Source organism: Falco punctatus, assembly GCF_963210335.1.
Source record: "Falco punctatus genome assembly, chromosome: 4".
Taxonomy (NCBI): domain Eukaryota; kingdom Metazoa; phylum Chordata; class Aves; order Falconiformes; family Falconidae; genus Falco; species Falco punctatus.
In genome coordinates, this window is record NC_137583.1 from 13,047,936 (window position 1) to 13,066,040 (window position 18,105).

The window sequence follows — 18,105 nt, forward strand, 5'->3', positions numbered from 1 at the left end:
CTCAGCGCGGCCGCGGCACTGCCTACACTTCCCGGCCTGCCCCGCGCGGCTTAGGCGGGAACTACGCGTCCCGGCATGCACTGGAGGGGCGGGAGGGCCGGCTGAGCCCTGAGGAGGAGGGCGCGGCTGCGGGCGGCTCTCGGTGCGCGGCTCTCCGTGCCCGACTCTTACGGCTTTTTTGGGGTGGCACCCGGCGATCAGGATGTCGAGGAATGTAAGTGCTGCTCGGACCCGTCCTGTCGTTGTTCCGCGCTGCGTGTGGTGGTCCTCCGGGTCGGTCCGCTCCCGCTCTGGCCGCTCCCCCGAGGTGGCCTGCCTTTGGCGAGGGGCCCTGTGCAGTGGAGGGGCCGCTGTCATATCCCTCCTGGCATCACCAGATGAGCCAAAGAGAAGCCTCACCTCCTGTGTTGGCTGCACGTGCTGATCTTGTTGCACCCTGGTTGTCCCCCACAGCCAGCGTATATGGAGATAAACCCCTGGGCTTTTGTGCTTTAATGTGGCAGTGGCTAGGACAACAGTAACAGCTTTAATTTAAGCTATTTCTTTTTGTTGCTCAAGATGTAGTTATTTTAAAGCATGCAGGCACTTTTCCACTGGTGCGGTAAAATGTAACTTGCTATTTATAGCTATGTTTTAGCTGGTCTGGAATTCGGGAGTATTACTCAGTTTGTCATGGCCTGAATGTAGGGTGTGGACACCAAATAGGGAACCTAGAGACAGTGTGAAGAAAGCTTGAAGGGATGTGTTGAACCACTATAATAGGAATACTTTTTTTCCATCAGGATTAAGTTTTATTTATTAACTGTATTTCTGGTATCAAAAGTGTGATAAGGCACTTAATAAGTGTGGGAAAGTTTTGGTCCAAGGCAGAAAGTGTTACCCTGTAGAGCAGCAGTATTAACAAAGCTAAAAGACTTATTTTGAAACAGAACGCCTTCCCCTTTCACACCAGTATTGCATTTTTGGTTTATCCCCAACAGTTCTCTGACACAGGCAGCAGAAAAGAACATGTTAAAATCACAAGTGAGTCCAAACCAGGATTCCTGGAGAGGCTCAGCGAGACTTCTGGAGGCATGTTGATGGGACTTGTGACATTTCTTCTGTCTTTCTACCTTCTTTTTACCAATGAAGTAAGTAAAATGCTGTCAGTGTTTGTACAGCTTTAAAGTGTCACAGCTGAGGTGACATTCAACTACTTTTGCATTTATAGCCTTACTAAAATGGTCCTGTTAAAGCTTTATTACTTCATCCATGAGAAGAGGACGTCATGTCTGGACAGCCTAGTGCTTATGCTTGGGGTATAACAGAAGAGTGAAACCACAGGGCCGCAGACAGTATTTCCATACCCCCTGAGTGTTGTAGAGACAGTTATAGTGCATGATGAGAGGTAAGATCCAAAACGTGTAAGTTCATGCAGAAACAGGCTGTAGTATTATTGAAAAAGGATTATATGGGCCAGTCTTCTCTCTTTGCTTGGGACAACATAAGGTCCTCATTTCTAGTGTTGTTATAATTGCATTAAATGAATTCATACTCCAGGTTGCAAAATTGAGGGTGTTACTTATTTGCAGTGTTACTTTATATCTTGATTTTAGATTTAAAAAAAATAATTAAAGTAAGCAGGGAATCCTGACACCCTACCATTGCAAACATACATGCTTTTGGCAGTTCTGGAGTAAGGGAGCAGAATTCTGTGAATTTTCATGTAAGAATTCCTTTTATACTTCTACAAGAGGAAAAAGAACTACTCCCAGTTTTGGTGACTTTGCAGGGAAAGCACACCATAACATGATGGTAAGGTAAGGAAAACTTCTGCCAAGTAGTTATATGGGGCTGTGGAAAAAGGACCATAACTGGCATAATTTTTGCAGTTATTCATAAGCAATGAACCAGATAAGAAGTGAAGAGCAGTAACTTTGGACCTTTGTAGGAATAATCTATGTATGTTTGAGGAGCTCAGTCAGTGTTAATGGTCCTGCTGCATGGCTTAAGAAGCAATGCCCCAGACTGTGTTAGACAGAGAGTGAGCAGAGAAGTGCAAGTGTGTTTTGAGAATATGCCTTGAGGCTGAACATACAATTTTTCCTTGTGGTCTTCAGATCACCTGTGTTATGGTTTAACCCCAGCCGGCAACTAAGTACCAAGCATCCACTTGCTCACTCCTCTCCTGCAGGTGGGTGGGAAGGAGAATTGGGAAAATGGTAGAACCTGAGGGTTGAGATAAGAACAATATAATAATTGAAATAAAATAAAAATAATAATTAAAATAATAATATAATGAGAGAGAAGGGAGAGGAATTAAATCCAAAGCAAAGGGAAAAAGACAAGTGATGCACAATATAATTGCTCTTCACCTGCTGGCCAATGCCCAGCCAGTCCCCAGGCAGCGATCAGCAGGCCCTGGCCAGTTCTCCCCAGTTTATGTATCGTGGGGGGCTGACCTTGGCTTGATGCTAGGTGCCCACCAAGCCACTCTATCACGCCTCCTCAGCAGAACAAAGAGGGAGAAAATAAGATGGAAAACAAACCAACTTGTGGGTCAAGATAATGCAAAGGAAAACAAAAGGTGTTATTCTCTACTTCCCATCAGCACTTCCCAGGAAGCAGGGCTTCAGTACACATAGTGGTTGCTCCAGAAGACAAACATCGTAAATAACAAATGCCCTCCCTTCCTCCTTTCTCTTAGCTTTTATATCTAAGCATATGTCATATGGTCTGGAATATCCCATTGGTCACTTAAGGGTCAGTTGTCCTGGCTGTGTCCCCTCCCAAGGTCTTGCTCACTCCCAGCCAACTGGGCAGGGAGGAGGTTGGAGAGACAGCCTTGATGCTGCGGAGCACTGCTCAGCAGGAGTGAAAACACTGGTGTGTTATCACCACCTTTCTAGCTACCAATATGAGCACAGCACTCTGAGGGCTGCTGTGGGGCTCAGCCAGACTGAATACATATACTGAGCATGACATTCTATGGTATGGAATGTCCCTTTGGCTAGTTCAGGTCAGCTGTCCTAGTTGTGTCCCCTCTGATTTCTTGTGCCTCTCCAGCCTTCTCACTGGCAGGCCCTAAGAAACTCAAAAGTCCCTGACTTAGTATAAACATTACTTAACAACAACTGAAAAGAACCGTGTGGTATCACCATTATTCTCATACTAAATCCAAAACACAGCACTGTACCAGCTACTGAGAAGAAAAATTAACTCTGTCCCAGCTGACAGGAGGACAACTTGTCTGCAAACCTTTTTCCCAAAATACTGCTGTGCTGTTGTTTCTCCACGACTTGATTTTTGCTTTTCTTGGTTGCAGGGACGAGCGTTAAGGACAGCCAAATCTCTTGATGAGGGACTTTCTCTTGTGATCCCCCTTGATAGCATCCACAGTGTGTCTCAGCAGAATGAAGGGAGACTGGTGCACTTAGTTGGTGCTCTGAGTACGTCTAAGGTAAATAAAATCTTGGCAGATAGGAATATTTCAAACTTGGAGGGAAGGAAAAGTCTTTGCCAATTAAAATTATGTATGATATCCAGGAAAAGACATGTAGCTTCTTTCCTTCTCAATAAATATTGCTGGCTACCACCCAAGCTTTGGTTCTTGGCCTGGAAGCTGAGAAATATTGTATGGCCTTGTACTCCCTGCTCCCAAGAAACATGCTACCTCTAGCTGTGTTTACCCTCCCATTGCCTTTGGTGGATAATTTCAATTCCCCTTTGATAGGGAACCTGTTGTATATTCATGGTGCTGTAAAGTCTTCAGGCTCTTGCAGTACAGAGGCTCTGCAAGTTCTGACTTTTCAGTAATGATGATGTTTTCCGTGGTCAGCCTGCATTGCAGAAGGTAACACAGCAGGGTAGCTTTCAGCAAAATAATATATCCCCCTGGTTTAAACTCTTAAGCCTGCATGCCATTAGCCAGCATTTCTGTTTTTATTCTTCACTGTGGCAATAATTTTTGATGATGATTCTTTAGGTCAGATTTATCAGTGATATAAAGAGATGCTCCTTTTTGTCTTTCATGACATACTGTATTCAACTGTGTGTAACATAGTACTAACTACATACAGTGAGGTATGTAAATGTGTTTGATAATAAAAGAACAATATTTGAGTTTGAGAGGTACAGCATTTATACTGACTTTTATTTTCTTCAATTTTCACATAGCCTTTGTTTGATCCCAGCTATGGGCTCTCCATCCAGGCTGTCAAACTTAAGCGTAATGTGGAAATGTACCAGTGGGTAGAATATGAAGAGTCCACGTAAGTGAAAGTGATCTTCAAAAGTTGTTGATAAAGCTGTTTTATTAACAGAATCCTATCACAATATTTTTTTCTCTCCACACCCAAAGGAAAAAAACCCAACTTTTTATGGCTGGAGAATTCTAGAGTTCTTGACTTTTTTTAGAGAATCACTTTTCATTTCCTTGGAGATGTCAGGTTTTGTAGATGGTCAATGCTGCACAACTTGCATCGGATAAAATTTGGGTAACATCCAAGGCCTTTTATCAAATGTTTCCACTTCCTGATTTTGTATAACTTCATATGGGGTTTCTTAGCCTCCATGCTGCAGCTGTGGGTTTTTTTCATTAGTATTGTCTAATGCTGGGCCACCTCAGACCCCATTAATCTATTTTCTGTCATATGTTGTCAACAGAATTCAAAGGTCTTTACCAATTTCTGAAAGAGAAAAAAAAAGAGAAAACACTCACGTTTTCCCCAAAGACTCAGCCAATTTCTATGCTTTCTAGTGTTCCTAAAGCTTCTTTTATTTATTGATGTACTTTCTGTTCATCAGGGTTTCTGTAACTCTATCCCTATTATACTCCCTGCCTGCTAGTTGATTACCAGAATCAAAACCATTGCCCCAGACTACTTAGTCCTGAGTTTTTTCAAGTAAAACTGTATAATTCTCTTTTTCCCTGCATCTGCTAAGCCTTTCTTGCTGCTATTCTCTAAAACTTGAGCATGCACCCTCAAGCCAATTTTTTCCCTCTGTCCTCAAAAAGGAAATATAAAAAGATTTTTGCTGAATCCAGAAACTTCATCCTATTTTCCCTTGGCTTTCTTCCATAATGGCAATGATTTACTTGTTGGTGTTTTTTTGGTTGGTTGTTTTTATTTAAATCTCCTGAAGGGGTCTTAATTTTTTTTTCAAAAGTGAATCCAACAATTTGAATTATGAATTCCAGTATCAACTCTGATAAACGGGCAGGTTTGGGTCAATGGATTTGATACCTACAATCTAGCAAACACTATAATATTTCAAATCGATTAAAAAACCTGGTTGTATCCAATTGAATCTAGAAATCAGATTCTTTTTGCAGACTTGTGGGCACATGAGACTTTTTGGCATGTGACTATAAGGGAAATCTCTTAATTTCTTTGGTACTTAATACATGTGCAAATGGAAGTACTTAATTAAACCAAGACATGATTTCTTGATTTTTAGAAGACTCTGCTACCCCTTATCCTTAATAATCAAAAGCCAACACTGTAGCTGTGAAAGTAAACTGCAAATTTTAGTTGCTTGAGAGACAGTCAAATTAGTTTATATAGGCAATATTGTATGTACCTTTTCAAGGGGATTTACAAAACAAATTAGATGTTAACTACTCTGCTGGTAGTTGCAAGCACAAGAGGGAAAATGTTTCATTTACTACTAATAATTCAGAGAGTAGTATAAAAGTTATTAGCTATTATGTCAGTCTGATTCCACAGAACTTGCATTTCAAATGTCTTTTGTGTCATACAGGGGTAAAAAAGAAAAAAAAAAGTCAGACATTGTGAAGGTGTGAAAAATAACTTCTCAGTTTTAACACACTTATAGTGCAGCATCTGTAAAAGACACTGATTTAGGTCAGCTTGTCTCACTGTCTAATACTGGTTATTCCTTATTGATGTAGTCAACACCTTTTTGGCAACATGGGAATAAAAGGGTTGTGGCTGTTTAGCATTTGTGTGTAGTTGTCTCATACAGAGAAACTATGTCCTCAGAACAGGTAGTTCAGAGAGTTGTAAAGGTAAGTTTGCGTTGCTTGTGACCCATCTGTGCATTTCGTTTGTAAAGTGTATTCTGCCCTGAGCAGGGGTGTGTGTGTACTGTTCTGGTTTTCATTCCACCCCTTTTCTCTGCAGGGAATATGAAGAGAATGGTGAGATTAAGAAAGAGACAAAGTATTCATATAGTAAGTTGATCAACAGAAACACCTTTTTTTTTTGATGAATGTACCTTTGGACTTTTGTATGTGTGTATTCAGATTTTTGTTGTAAACCCTGTATTTTCTTCTTGGGAAAGAAAGTGAAGAAATAAGCAAAAATTCTGTTTCCTAAACAAATGGCAGGACCTCCTTTCTTGAGGTAACTGAGGTGAAAGGAGGTGTGCTGTTAGCAAACACCTACTACAGAAAATCTAAGTCTTGTCTTGGAACTCCCGGAGGTTCAGAGCAGCATCCAGGGATAGGATGTTCCAGATACGGGGCCTGTAAGGTCCTCAGTACAGGAGATGGGCAGAGGTGGGAGTGTTACCAAAGCTGATTACTCTTCAGAAGTGGAGTAAATAGGGCATATGTCAGGTATGAGCAGAAGCGAACAGACAGGGAAGAACAGTGTAGCTCCAGCCTGTAGGATAGACTGATGAGAATCTGTTTAGATGTTAATACCAGCTAATGAAAACCACCAGCACCTTCTGATGTGCACTGTGGCTTTTGCCAAATGCTTTTTTGGCAGGGGCAGAACTGAGAGCATTATTCTGATCTACCCAGTGGCAGAAAAATATTCTGAGTCATTGTGTATCTGGAGATTGGTCTCTGTGCTTCATTTATCTCTGATTAAAGCACATGGGCATGCAGCATGGGCGTGCAGCAGTTTCTGGGTGTGATCATAACAGTACCCCAGCTCAGTGAAGCATGGGATCCTGCATCATGGAGGTACATAAGGAGCAAAGCTAGTGGTTGTGAGCTGTGAAAAAACCTTATGGTGGCAGGGACCAAAAAGAAATGCCATTTAAAAGAACAGCTGCCCTCTCAATATTGGTGGATTCTGTCCAGTAAAAGTCTGTGCGTTATTAGTTGTGGTGGGTTAGCCTTGGCTGGCAGCTACTTGCTTACTCTCCCCCTCAGCAGAACTGGGGAAGCGATTGGGAAGAACAGGAATGAGAGAGCTTGTGGGTTGAAATAAAGGTAGGGAGATTGCACACCAGTTACCACTGTGGGCAAAACTGACTCGACTTAGGGAAAATGAACTTAATTTGTTGTCAATTAAAATAAGTAATTACTGGTTCAGGTGTTGGCAGAACACATTTGCTCTCACTTTTTCCCAGTCTCAACTTGAGAATCCTCTCACCCTTGTTATTGCCACAGGTTACACTCCGTCCCTTTAGTGGGGCAGGGAGTGGGAGCAGGTTTACAGTCAGTACAGAGTGGTTTCTCTCTGCCACTTTTTCCTTCTCACACTTTTCCCCTGCTCCGGCATGGACTCTTCCCATGCTGCAGTGAGTATCTGCTCTGCTGTGGAGCACTTCCTTCTCCTCCTATGACTTTAGTGTTCCCTCTGTAGTTTCTTACTCGTTTTCGTTCCCTCCCTTCCCCATTTGGTGTTTTATGCCCTTTCTTTAAAATGTTTTCACAGAAGTGCACCAAACTTCAGTGATGGGCTCAGCTGCGGCCTGTGGTGGATCTGTTGCAGAGCCAACTGTGTCCAACACAGGGCAGCCTCTGACCTCTTCCCACAGAGACCACCCCTGCAGCACCCCACCACCACCAAAATCTTGCCATGTACCCAATACACTAGAATATCACTTTGTAGTGGTTTGACCTTGGCTGGATGCCCAGGTGCCCACCAAAACCACTCTTATCACTCCCTTCGTCAACTGGACAGGGGACAGAAAATATAACTAAAAGCTTGTGGGTCAAGATAAGGATAGGGAGATCACTCAGCAATCACTGAATCAGCTTGGGGAAATTAGTTTAATTTATTACCATTCAAATCAGAGTAGGATAATGAGAACTAAACTCAAAACTTAAAACGCCTTCCTCCCAGCCCTCCCTTCTTCCTGGGCTCAGCTTCACTCCCAAGTACCTCCCTCCCAACAAGCAATGGGGGATATGGTCTGTTCATCACATGTTGTCTCTGCTGCTCCTTCCTCCTCACACTCTTGCCCCTGCTGCAACATGGAGTCCCTCCCACGGGAAACAGATCTCCATGAACTTCTCCAACGTGAGTCCTTCCCACAGACTGCAGTTCTTCATGAGCTGCTCCAGCATGGCCCCCTCCCATGGATGCAGTCCTTCAGGAACAGGCTGCTATAGTGTGGGTCCCCCATGGGGTTACAATTTCTGCCAGCAACCCTGTTTCAGTGTGGGCTTCCATGGGTCACAGCCTCCTTCAGGCATCCACCTGCTCCAGCATGGGGTCCTCCCCAGGCTGCAGGTGGAGATGTGCTCCACCACGAACCTCCATGGGCTGAGGGGAACAGCCTGCCTCACCATGGGCTTTACCACAGGCTACAGGGTAATTTTTGCTCCAGTGCCTGGCACACCTCCTCCCCGCCCTTCTGCACTGACCTTGGTGTCTGCAGAGTTGTTACTCTCACACATTCTCACTCCTGTCTTCTGCTGCAATTTGTTGCACGGATTTAATTTTCCCCTTCTTGAATACATTATCCCAGAGGCACTACCACTGCTGCCAGTTAGCTCGGCCTTGGCTAGTAGCAGGTCTGTCTTGGAGCCAGCTGGCATTGGCTCCATCGGGCATAGGGGAAGCTTCTGGCATCTTGTCACAGAAGCCACCCCTGTAGCCCCCCTGCTACCAAAACCTTGCCACACAAAGCCACTCTACTCATTCCCTACTCCCTCTACTGTTTAACCAAACTCCATTTCCTTCCTCTCTACTGCTTCATGGAAATAGAACAAGCTGTATTTAATAAGGAAGGTGCTCAAGAAAGGGACTCTAGGTTTGTGGGATTTATAAAGAACGTAGTAGAGTCTGTTCTGGGGATGTGGGAAGGCTGCTGTAGCCCAGACAAAGGCAGCATTATGCATTTTTTACAATGGCACATACAGCTACCATCTCTATCTGTTGCTTGACTGCACTGAAACTTGCTAATTCTAGCAGAAGTTGCAGCCTTTCCTCACAAACCCAGGTTATTCCCAAAGACTGGATTGAGGAATCAAAACCCGATCCTGGAAGATGCCAACAGCAAAGCTCCCACTGTGCAAAGCTGAGTTACAATTTTATCCCTGGAATCCCTTTTTTGTTCCTAAATCTTGCTATTCCTTGTTAATATGCTAGGAGGATGGATTTAGGTATCAATACAGACTATCACGTACATACTTTGATGTAAACAGTATTACTAAAAGTGTAACTTCAAACTGATTAATTGGTCGAGAGGTGTCTTCAGTAACTAAGATCTGAGTGGCAATTCTTCCTGTCTTTTCCTCAAGTTTCTTATCGTTTTCTTTAGATACTGAGTGGAAATCGGAAGTTGTGAACAGCAGAAACTTTGATCGAGAAATTGGACACAAAAACCCTAGGTAATTTACCACCTGACACAGTCCTCCTAGATTCTATCACTGTATCTGATCAGAGACAAGACGAAAGCCAAATGACTAATCTTCATGACAGAGTGAAGTAGATGGAAACTGTTGGTCTTTTTGTAGTTGGGAGAACTAAAGCATAGAGAAATTAGAGAACAGTTCAAAGCTGCCTGATGGAACCAGAATTACACTATCCATTAGCAATGGTTGGACATCAGGCTATTATTATATTACTTCTGGACCATGTAGTCTCCAAGTAGGAGAACATGAATGGGTTCCTGACTGTTGCTGTCTGTTAGTGCAGTCCATTACTAATTCTTTCTTCTATTACAAGCACAGGGTTAGAATAGCAGACATCCCATGAGCTTGTCACACCACTTGCATGCTGCTTTTTCTAAGCTAGCATGGATGAACTCACAGGCTTATTTGTGGCAATCACCCGTATATAATTTGTTTATGTATCTCTCATCTGCAGTATTTCAGTTACACTATGTGCCATTTTTAATGCTAAGTTTTAGCTTTACTGTCATTCTCACAGAACCTGCTTAGTTCCTTAGGTTGCAGGATGCCATCTGGGAAAAAAACATTATGTGTGAGTGAAAAATACAGCTGGAGAGACAGTAAGACCAGGATACCAATAAAAGTTTGAACTTCCCAAAATCTTCAGAACTGTATTTTGGTTCTGTGGGCTTATTCAAATACACTGCTTTTTATTTGGAAGTACTACTTAAGGAGGGAAAGCAAAGATCTGTGTGTTTTTGATTGTAAGTCCCAACTAGGAGACTTGTTTAGATGAGAAGCAATGGGAAAAAAAAGATGCACAAATAATACACCTGCTTTGTCTCCTCCCCATGCACACTTTTTTGTCAATGAAAATTCTCCAAGCCTTCCCCAATAAATACAAATCTCCAACTGAGAGTAAAAAACATTTTTGATTCAGTGCTATCGCAGTACATAATTTAAAAAGTGCTGCAGCTAAGAACATTTCATCTGAGTGTATTTGTACAAACCAAGGAAACTGAGCATAACTGTGGTGGATCCTTGTGTGAGACAGCACAGTGTATGCAGATGTGCTGAAATTTAGAATTCATGCCTAGCAGTAATGAGATTCTATTTTAAGTATGTACTATATGTCTTCTTCCTTCCATCCATCCATCTTATCTTTTTATGCGACTTAGACATTTGTGAAAATAAAATATGTTGTTTACTGCCAGGGAGATTCTAGTAGTACTACTTATGAGAATGAAGTCAGGTCTGTAAGTAAAGGATTCCTGAGTCTGGAATTTGATTAACTTGGGCATGATGTAGAAGTACCATTATATGGAGAAGGTTTATGATCTAGGTTTCTTAATTTAGTAGGTAAAATGTAGCAGTTGACAGCAGAAACTAAATAAATGCAGACTAGAAATAAAGTGCATTTATGAGTGTAGTTAAATGTTGCAGGGATTCATCTAGGAACTTGATTAATTCATTGTCGCTCAAAACCTCTGTATCACCACTGACCAGCTTCCTAAGAGTACTCTGTATTACATACTGCAAATCAAGAGTTTGATCATAATTCTGGGACTAATCAGGGACTCTTTCTGTTCCTCAGTGCAATGGCTGTGGAGTCTTTCACTGCTGTTTCTCCTAACGTCCAGGTTGGCAGCTTTGTTCTTTCCAAGGGTAAGGATTGCTTTGTACTGGCTCTGTGCCTGCTGTTGCATCAGCAGTGGACTTTGGTTCTTTCCCCAATGGTAGTCATGTCAAGTGACAATCAGGAAGCCAGCCAGCAAACTGGCTGATCCAAATTAGACACCAAACTTGGTATTGATTCTTTATTCTGCTTAGGTATTGTGGATAAAATTGATGACTTCAAGCAGTTGAGCTTGTCACACCTTGAGGATCCACATGCTGATGTTACCCGAGGAGGGGATTACTTTTACCACAGCGAGAACCCCAGGCGTCCAGAAGTAAGATGAGAAAGATAAACCAAAGCAGTAATTACTATCATGTGAAAAAGAAAGTAGGGGCATGTGCCATTTCTATTTAAATTTGTAGAAATGGGACTACAGACCATCACATGGGATGACACACTTAGTACAGTCCTTCAGCATGAGTGCCTTTCTTGCAGGAAGCTTCTGATCCTGCTTCTTTGTCCCCTGTTTTCTTGAGTCTGCCATGCTTTTAAATGGAGACACAGGATGGCGCTGGGAGGTGGGTTCTCCCTCTACCTTGCCATACTGAACTGAGTAGAGTGAAATAGGTTGTTGTCAGCTTGCCCTCCTGTGCCAAAAGAAGAAATGGCAAGGGGTGAACAAAGGATCTCATCGGTGTTAATGTGCTTCTGCAGCTAAATCAGAGGAGGTATTGCAAAACAGCATTTGATCTGTTATGTTTCAGTTATCAACTAGGCCTGAAAAAGGTACATCTTGGAAATCATTCTGGGTATCCTCTGGCTTGACATAAACGTTCAGAGAAAGTGTTGATACATAAAGAGTGTTCCCATGCAGAGTTGTCCTTCCTGTGATTCTTCTTTGTAAAGAAATCTTTCTTAACTTCCAATGTTCTCTTGTTTATAGGTAGGAGACCTTCGTGTCTCGTTCTTCTATGCAGGTCTGAGTGGAGATGACCCCCATTTGGGCTCCGCTGATAAGGTGAGTCCTCAGCTGTTTCTGTATTTTGCATACTCTTTTTCCCAGCTGAGTATCCAATATATATTTTCTTCCAAGGTGACTGTGATTGCTCGCCAGCGAGGTGATCAGCTGGTTCCATATCATACCAAGTCTGGAGATATCCTGCAGATTCTGTACCCTGGGGATCTCTCTGTGGAGGTGAGATACCACACTGTACTAGTGAGGGGTTAAAATTTGAGATGGTTGTGCAGAAGTAACAGGGGAGTAAGCTCACAGTCTCCTTCATACCTGCTCTGGAGGAGATACTTGATGTAAACATTGGCTTTTCTCTCTCCTTTTTCTAGGGCAATGCGTTGTAGCCTGTGTTTGCCTTCCAGGTTTCTGCATGTTCTTTGTGTTGCAGCAAAATGCCATGCTTCACCCACTAGCAGTAAATAATTTGGCTATGGTTATCCCTGATGTTTTTTTTTAATTTTAAAAAGGAACCATGGCTAAAGTAGCTATATATTTATTTTTTTTAAATCCCCTTGTATTGCTGATGAATGTCCTTTGCTTTAAAGGCTGTTTCCGTGCCTTCTCATTTTGCTTTTATGTGCTCTTTGGTAGTTTCCCACTTGCACATGCAAGCACGTGCTTTTGAAAAGGTTGTGTGTAAAAATAGAAAAAATCAGGCTTTAATTAAACAAACCGTAGGAGCTATCCTCTTCAGCTTCTAGTAACAGAAGTTTAGGCTTGTCTGAAATGTTTACTGCTATTCTGGCTGAGAAAGAACCTTCAGGCAGAGCTTTATGCTCCAATAAATCCTGCGTGCTCCAGCAATTTGGTGATTCATGTACTCCTTTAAGTAGGTTCATTTCCATTAGTGATTGTTTCATGCCCTGTTGCAAAAATCCAAGATGTCAAGAATTTACAGGAGCTCCCAAAAGCAGTTGGAAAGACTTTTTGAGTTCAGAGGCAGTAGCAGTAGGATCAGCTCTCTGCTGTGAGCTCTGAGTCTTCATCAGGTGGAATTTTAGATCACTGGAAATTAACTGACTACAAATGAATAATTCATAAAGTATTTGTATGTACAAGTAATCAATCAGTCATACGTGTCTTTTCCCATTAAGTGTTTTATTACGTCTGAACCATCTTCATGTGTATGTTTTAGAGAGCCAGAGGGGCACACTTTTGAAAAAATCTTACTTGGAATTCTTGCAAATAGATGTTTTGCTTTGCTTGATGAAATACACACATAGCTTTTATCTCTTCTTCCCTGCATACTCTTTGCTTTCTTTCATATACCTTTCCTTCAGCCATCAGTGGATACTGTTGCCTTTTCTCTCTTCCTCCAAGCATAGTGAAGTCAGATTGTTCCTCCTTTATTACATTTGCTTATTAGTGTCTTATGTTTCTACAGTAATGTTGAATATATCCATTGGCAGCAAAACCTGTGTGCTTTCTGCCTGTGGTTATAATGTCAAACAGTGCTTGCTTAACTGTTTTAATTTAGAAAAATGCTGGTTTCCCCTGTGCTGCACTTTGAAATCTATCGTAGTGTGCTGCAAAACAGCGCATAAAAGGCTGTGCAGAATGAGCTGCAACATATCTTTTATGAGAGAATTTGTACTTCTAAAATGCTGTGAGCCCTGATTTGCCTATAATACACTGGAATCAAGAGGTTCTTGAAAGAAACTGAGAAACAGGCTGTATGTCATGGTGTTTGTTTTCAGGAAGTGTTTCAGAAAGAGCATGAGAGTAACACCATGAAGACCTGGGCTCTCCGTGCAGCAGGCTGGCTGTCAATGTTTGTAGGCATCAGTCTAATGACCCGAATCTTTTACACTTTAGGTAAGTTTTTTACAGAAAGGTAAAATTATTTAGAAATAGGATCATAATCCTTAGAGAGTCTTCTCTTGTTCACATAAGCAATTAATCAGTTTGGAGGTTAGGAGGAATCTGGTTTGAACTCAGATTGGATCAGAAAGTCACTGTAGGCAATTGCAGGTAAACAGGATCCCAGAACCAGATCGTTGCTTTGTGAACATTAAAAAACAGTATGCAAATATCTGTTGCCAGTCTCAGAAGATCCCAGCCTAGTGTTTACCAAAATCAGAAGCCAAAGCACATGTTGGGCTGGTTCTTTCATGTTTAATTCTGCAATCCAACTACTTTCTATATCCATACAAAAGTGGTCCCCCCAGCAGGTATTAATGAGCAGTTGTACAGTAATATGTCTTTGTGTATGGTTATTCTACACTACTATGAACAAACAGCAAAGAAAGTTTTGCTTTATCCTTTTAATGTAGGAAAATGTTGGAATAAAAACTTACAGAAAGCGGGACACTGCCTCAAACTTGTATAAACTTCAGACATCAAAGCTATCATTAGCTTTGTAGCTGCGAACACTTGTTTGTTTTTTTTTTATTATTTATCCATAAACATACTGTTATCTGTAAGATGTATTGTTGCCAGGAATTAATTTTTGCGCTAGCGTATTGTATCAGTTGCCCTAGGCTTGTTCCATAGCTGCAAGGCTATCAGTCTACTCTGCCTCTCAAGCCTTTGACAAGTCTTCAGACTTAATTTTGGATTACTTCCTGTCTGAAGTGATGAGGATACCAGTGCCCTATATATTTAGCAGTTGCTTAATTATCAAATGCCTTGAGGATACTCTGTTGAAATGCCTTGTCCAGTGCTCTTGATAAATAATTTGAGTCTGTCGTTTGATTGCAATAGTCAGTGTGCAAATCCAAGGCGTGAATAAGACTTCCTTTTAAACTATCATCTTATCAACTACTTAATCACTTGTTTAATTGTTTCTGCAGTGGACTGGTTTCCTGTTGTGAGAGATCTGGTTAACATTGGATTAAAAGCATTTGCCTTCTGCGTAGCCAGTTCGCTGTCACTGCTGACCATCTCCATCGGCTGGCTCTTCTACCGCCCTCTCTGGGCGTTGCTGATCGGGTTGCTCTCTGTAGTTCCAATTGTGGTTGCAAAATCTCGTGTTCCACCAAAGAAGCAGCAGTGAGGAGGGGGTTGGGTTTTGTGCTGAATCCTGGTTAGACACTTTTCCAGTGCATTTCTGTCCTGGTTGCTGCAGCATGCTTACAGCGTCCCACAGTTCAGCAGTATGCACCAAGAGTTGGGGAGCGGGCTTGAATGTGATCATTGATACACGGTATCCCCGGAAAATATGACTATAGGATGCTGTTTGTAGGAAGCCAATGACACTGACTTGGGGAAAAAAGCATTTTGGAATGTCTGTATTGATTACTAGTTAGTGAACAAGCAGATCTGTACCTTTTACCACTTACTAATTCCCCCTGATCTGAGAACTGGCAAGTCCTCACTGACAGGTGGGGCAAGGTGGAGAAGGTTTCAGCTTCATTACATGGACCACGATCAGATAGCCTTAGGAAATGCGTGTGTGTACCTGTCTCTGACAAACCCTCCCGCTGCTGCCTTTTCTTCTGTGTACAGTCACGTACTCTTCTTTGGCTGATGCGTTTGGAAGTGTGTGTGTGTGTTCAAAGGAAAACCACAACGTAGTCAGCTGTCACACAATACACAAGATGTTTGCTTTTGGACTTGGGATTTTCAAAGTAACTTTTGGAATACTGAGCGGCCAGGTTAGCAGTGCTCTGTGGTACAGCGGATTCGTCAAAGCATTGATTTCCTCCAACTTTTTAAGTCTCTGAAGTTGTTCTTGGTTAAGCATCCAAAATGGTAATGTGGACTATACCATCACATAACTATTTCAAAAGTTTAATTTCAAATTGCACTTATTTAAGGGGATACTTAGAGGTCACTAGCCTTTAAAAATCAACCTGCTGTTTTGAAAAAAAAATTAACTTCTATAATTGAATGTATATTCTTTAAAATATTTGGGGTTTGTTTTCTGTGTATACTGTTTCTTTCTTGAATTTCATCTAGTGAGGACAATGAACATACTCCATGAAATCAAATAATGAAAACATTTTTGTGTGATTAGATTTCGTAGATGTTAGCCTAAATTTTGAGCTTTTTACCATGATAGAGGAATGCCTTCTTGCAGTATTGTGATGATTCAGGTTTCTGTATTTGTGCTGTAACCAGTACTTGAGATTAGATACTGTCTTGTGCTGTTCCTGAGTCTCTCTCCACCTAGGTAAGAGTCTGGCTTCCAGATGTGCCCTCCCTATGCTACGGTGGGTTTTCTTCTGCAAGTATACACAGTTCAGTACAAAAATAATGTCTTAATTTATGAAATCCAGTTATGACTGTCAGGAGAAATGTGTTCCCTGTACCAAAGGAACTTAACATGAACATTCATAGGAACAAACGTTTGCTACAAAGGGTACTGAAATAGAAATCTGAGTTGTAAGTATTTTGAGTAGTACCTACTTTATTAGCCTTTATTATTTTCATTCTTCTGATATTTGAATGTTGTCAATTCAGTCTCATGGCTCGGTTCTGCTGGTAAAAGCAGTAGTAATCAGTGAAAGGTTATAGGAGGCGTAAGTGGTCTCATGCATGCAGCTGACATAACGATACTGTGCAGTCTGCCCACTGCTCGCCAACACCAACTTCTGCTCCATCAGTTAAGAATTGCACTTCACTGGGGAGAAAAGCGGGTGTCAGACCGCTCTTTCACCAGTGAGGCAGGAACCTAACCAGCATTACCACGTTAGAGATGAGGATACAGTTTTCTACACAAGTGCTGAGCTTTTGTATATTTAATAAAATACGATTTTCAAAAGGTTGGTCTGTAGGCTTCTTTTTTATTACATTTAAGTATTGCATATTTCATATCCAGGTGCACGGACAATTAGTTTGTAGCTTCCACATGAACTAGTTTTCTGTTTTCGGTGGGATAAATGCACAGCTGGGTTGTGTTTATCCTGCAAACATTTTCCCATTTTGGGAAGCAAGTTCTATTAACAGCACAGCTGCTACCTGTTCTAGATACCCGTGTGATGAAAGGCTGGTTCCAGCCTGCCGTGGACTTACTGCCCATTACTGACTGCTTAAGCAATAGTAACATTCTTGCCTCCGTAAGATTATTTGAAAAATACAATGGTTCAACCTGACTGGATACAGACTTCTATATTTTTTAAAGAGACTGGGGTTTACTGTGCAGCCAACAGCTTAAAATGCTTCTGTCTTCCATACTGGTGTGTGCAGGAATGATGCAAAAGCAACAGGCTCCTGTCATGGAGAACATGCTGTTCTGTCGCCCAGGTGTGCTGTGGAGCCAGGGCTCCCCTCAGTTACACGTAGTTTCTATAGGAACAACTGAAGCAGCATTTCTCTTATTTCCTTACCAAAATCTGACAGGCCATGTACATGATCTGTCAATCACCTTCCCTTCCTGCTCTGTCTCACCTAAAACACCTTTACTCTCGTGTTGCATGCCCAGGTTAGGAGAGCTCGCTGCCTGTGTAGCCGAGAGATACCATCCTGCCAGCTGAAGATGTTACCGTCCCTTTCCCTGCTGGCTATAAAGTCACTAGACTCACTGCTTGGCGTCACCTGTGCCATGTTCCCCCATCAGGCGGTACAGAGCCGCTTTGGTAGGGCTGGCACCAGCTCTCAGTTTAAGTGGATGAAAAATTACCAAATACCAGCAGGAGCTCAACGTGCTCCCTGCCCCGTTCCAGATGCTTATCTCGGGGTGCACCCCACACCAACACTGCCCGCTGCTGCAGGAACCACATCCCCAGTGCCCGCTGCAGCTTTACCCAGTTCATGCAAAATTTGGAATTTTTCTTGAAGCCTTATATACAGGTCATAGATCTACTTTATTTATTTATAATTTGGTAGCAAAACCTAAAAACTGAGAATGAAGACCATTAACGTCAAAAGAATTCACAAGCAGCCAGTTCTGGGACATCCTGGGACCCAATCTGTGACTGCTGGAAGTACCATGCTGCATTCTCACCCTTGTACGAGAGTCCTTCCAGGGAAACGGAGCTAATTATGGAAGAACGAGCTGGCTGGAGGGGA

General features: G+C 42.2%; 1 protein-coding gene across 1 annotated transcript; it reads left to right on the top strand.

The window, feature by feature from the left end:
- The first annotated feature begins 60 nt into the window (after positions 1-60).
- Positions 61-16,858, top strand: TMEM43 (transmembrane protein 43). The gene is made up of 12 exons (XM_080385680.1): positions 61-214; positions 981-1,130; positions 3,305-3,439; positions 4,156-4,250; positions 6,126-6,175; positions 9,451-9,520; positions 11,118-11,188; positions 11,354-11,475; positions 12,085-12,159; positions 12,235-12,336; positions 13,851-13,968; positions 14,946-16,858. The coding sequence occupies exons 1-12, from the start codon at positions 203-205 to the stop codon at positions 15,146-15,148; spliced, it is 1,203 nt and encodes a 400-aa protein (XP_080241806.1). The 5' UTR covers positions 61-202; the 3' UTR covers positions 15,149-16,858.
- Positions 16,859-18,105: the final 1,247 nt, after the last annotated feature.

Bases quoted from the DNA above. Each gene is read 5' to 3' on its own strand.
- TMEM43 (XM_080385680.1), top strand. The intron at 6,176-9,450 runs GTAAGTTGATCA...CGTTTTCTTTAG, and splicing joins AGAGACAAAGTATTCATATA to ATACTGAGTGGAAATCGGAA. The intron at 12,337-13,850 runs GTGAGATACCAC...GTTTGTTTTCAG, and splicing joins CTGGGGATCTCTCTGTGGAG to GAAGTGTTTCAGAAAGAGCA.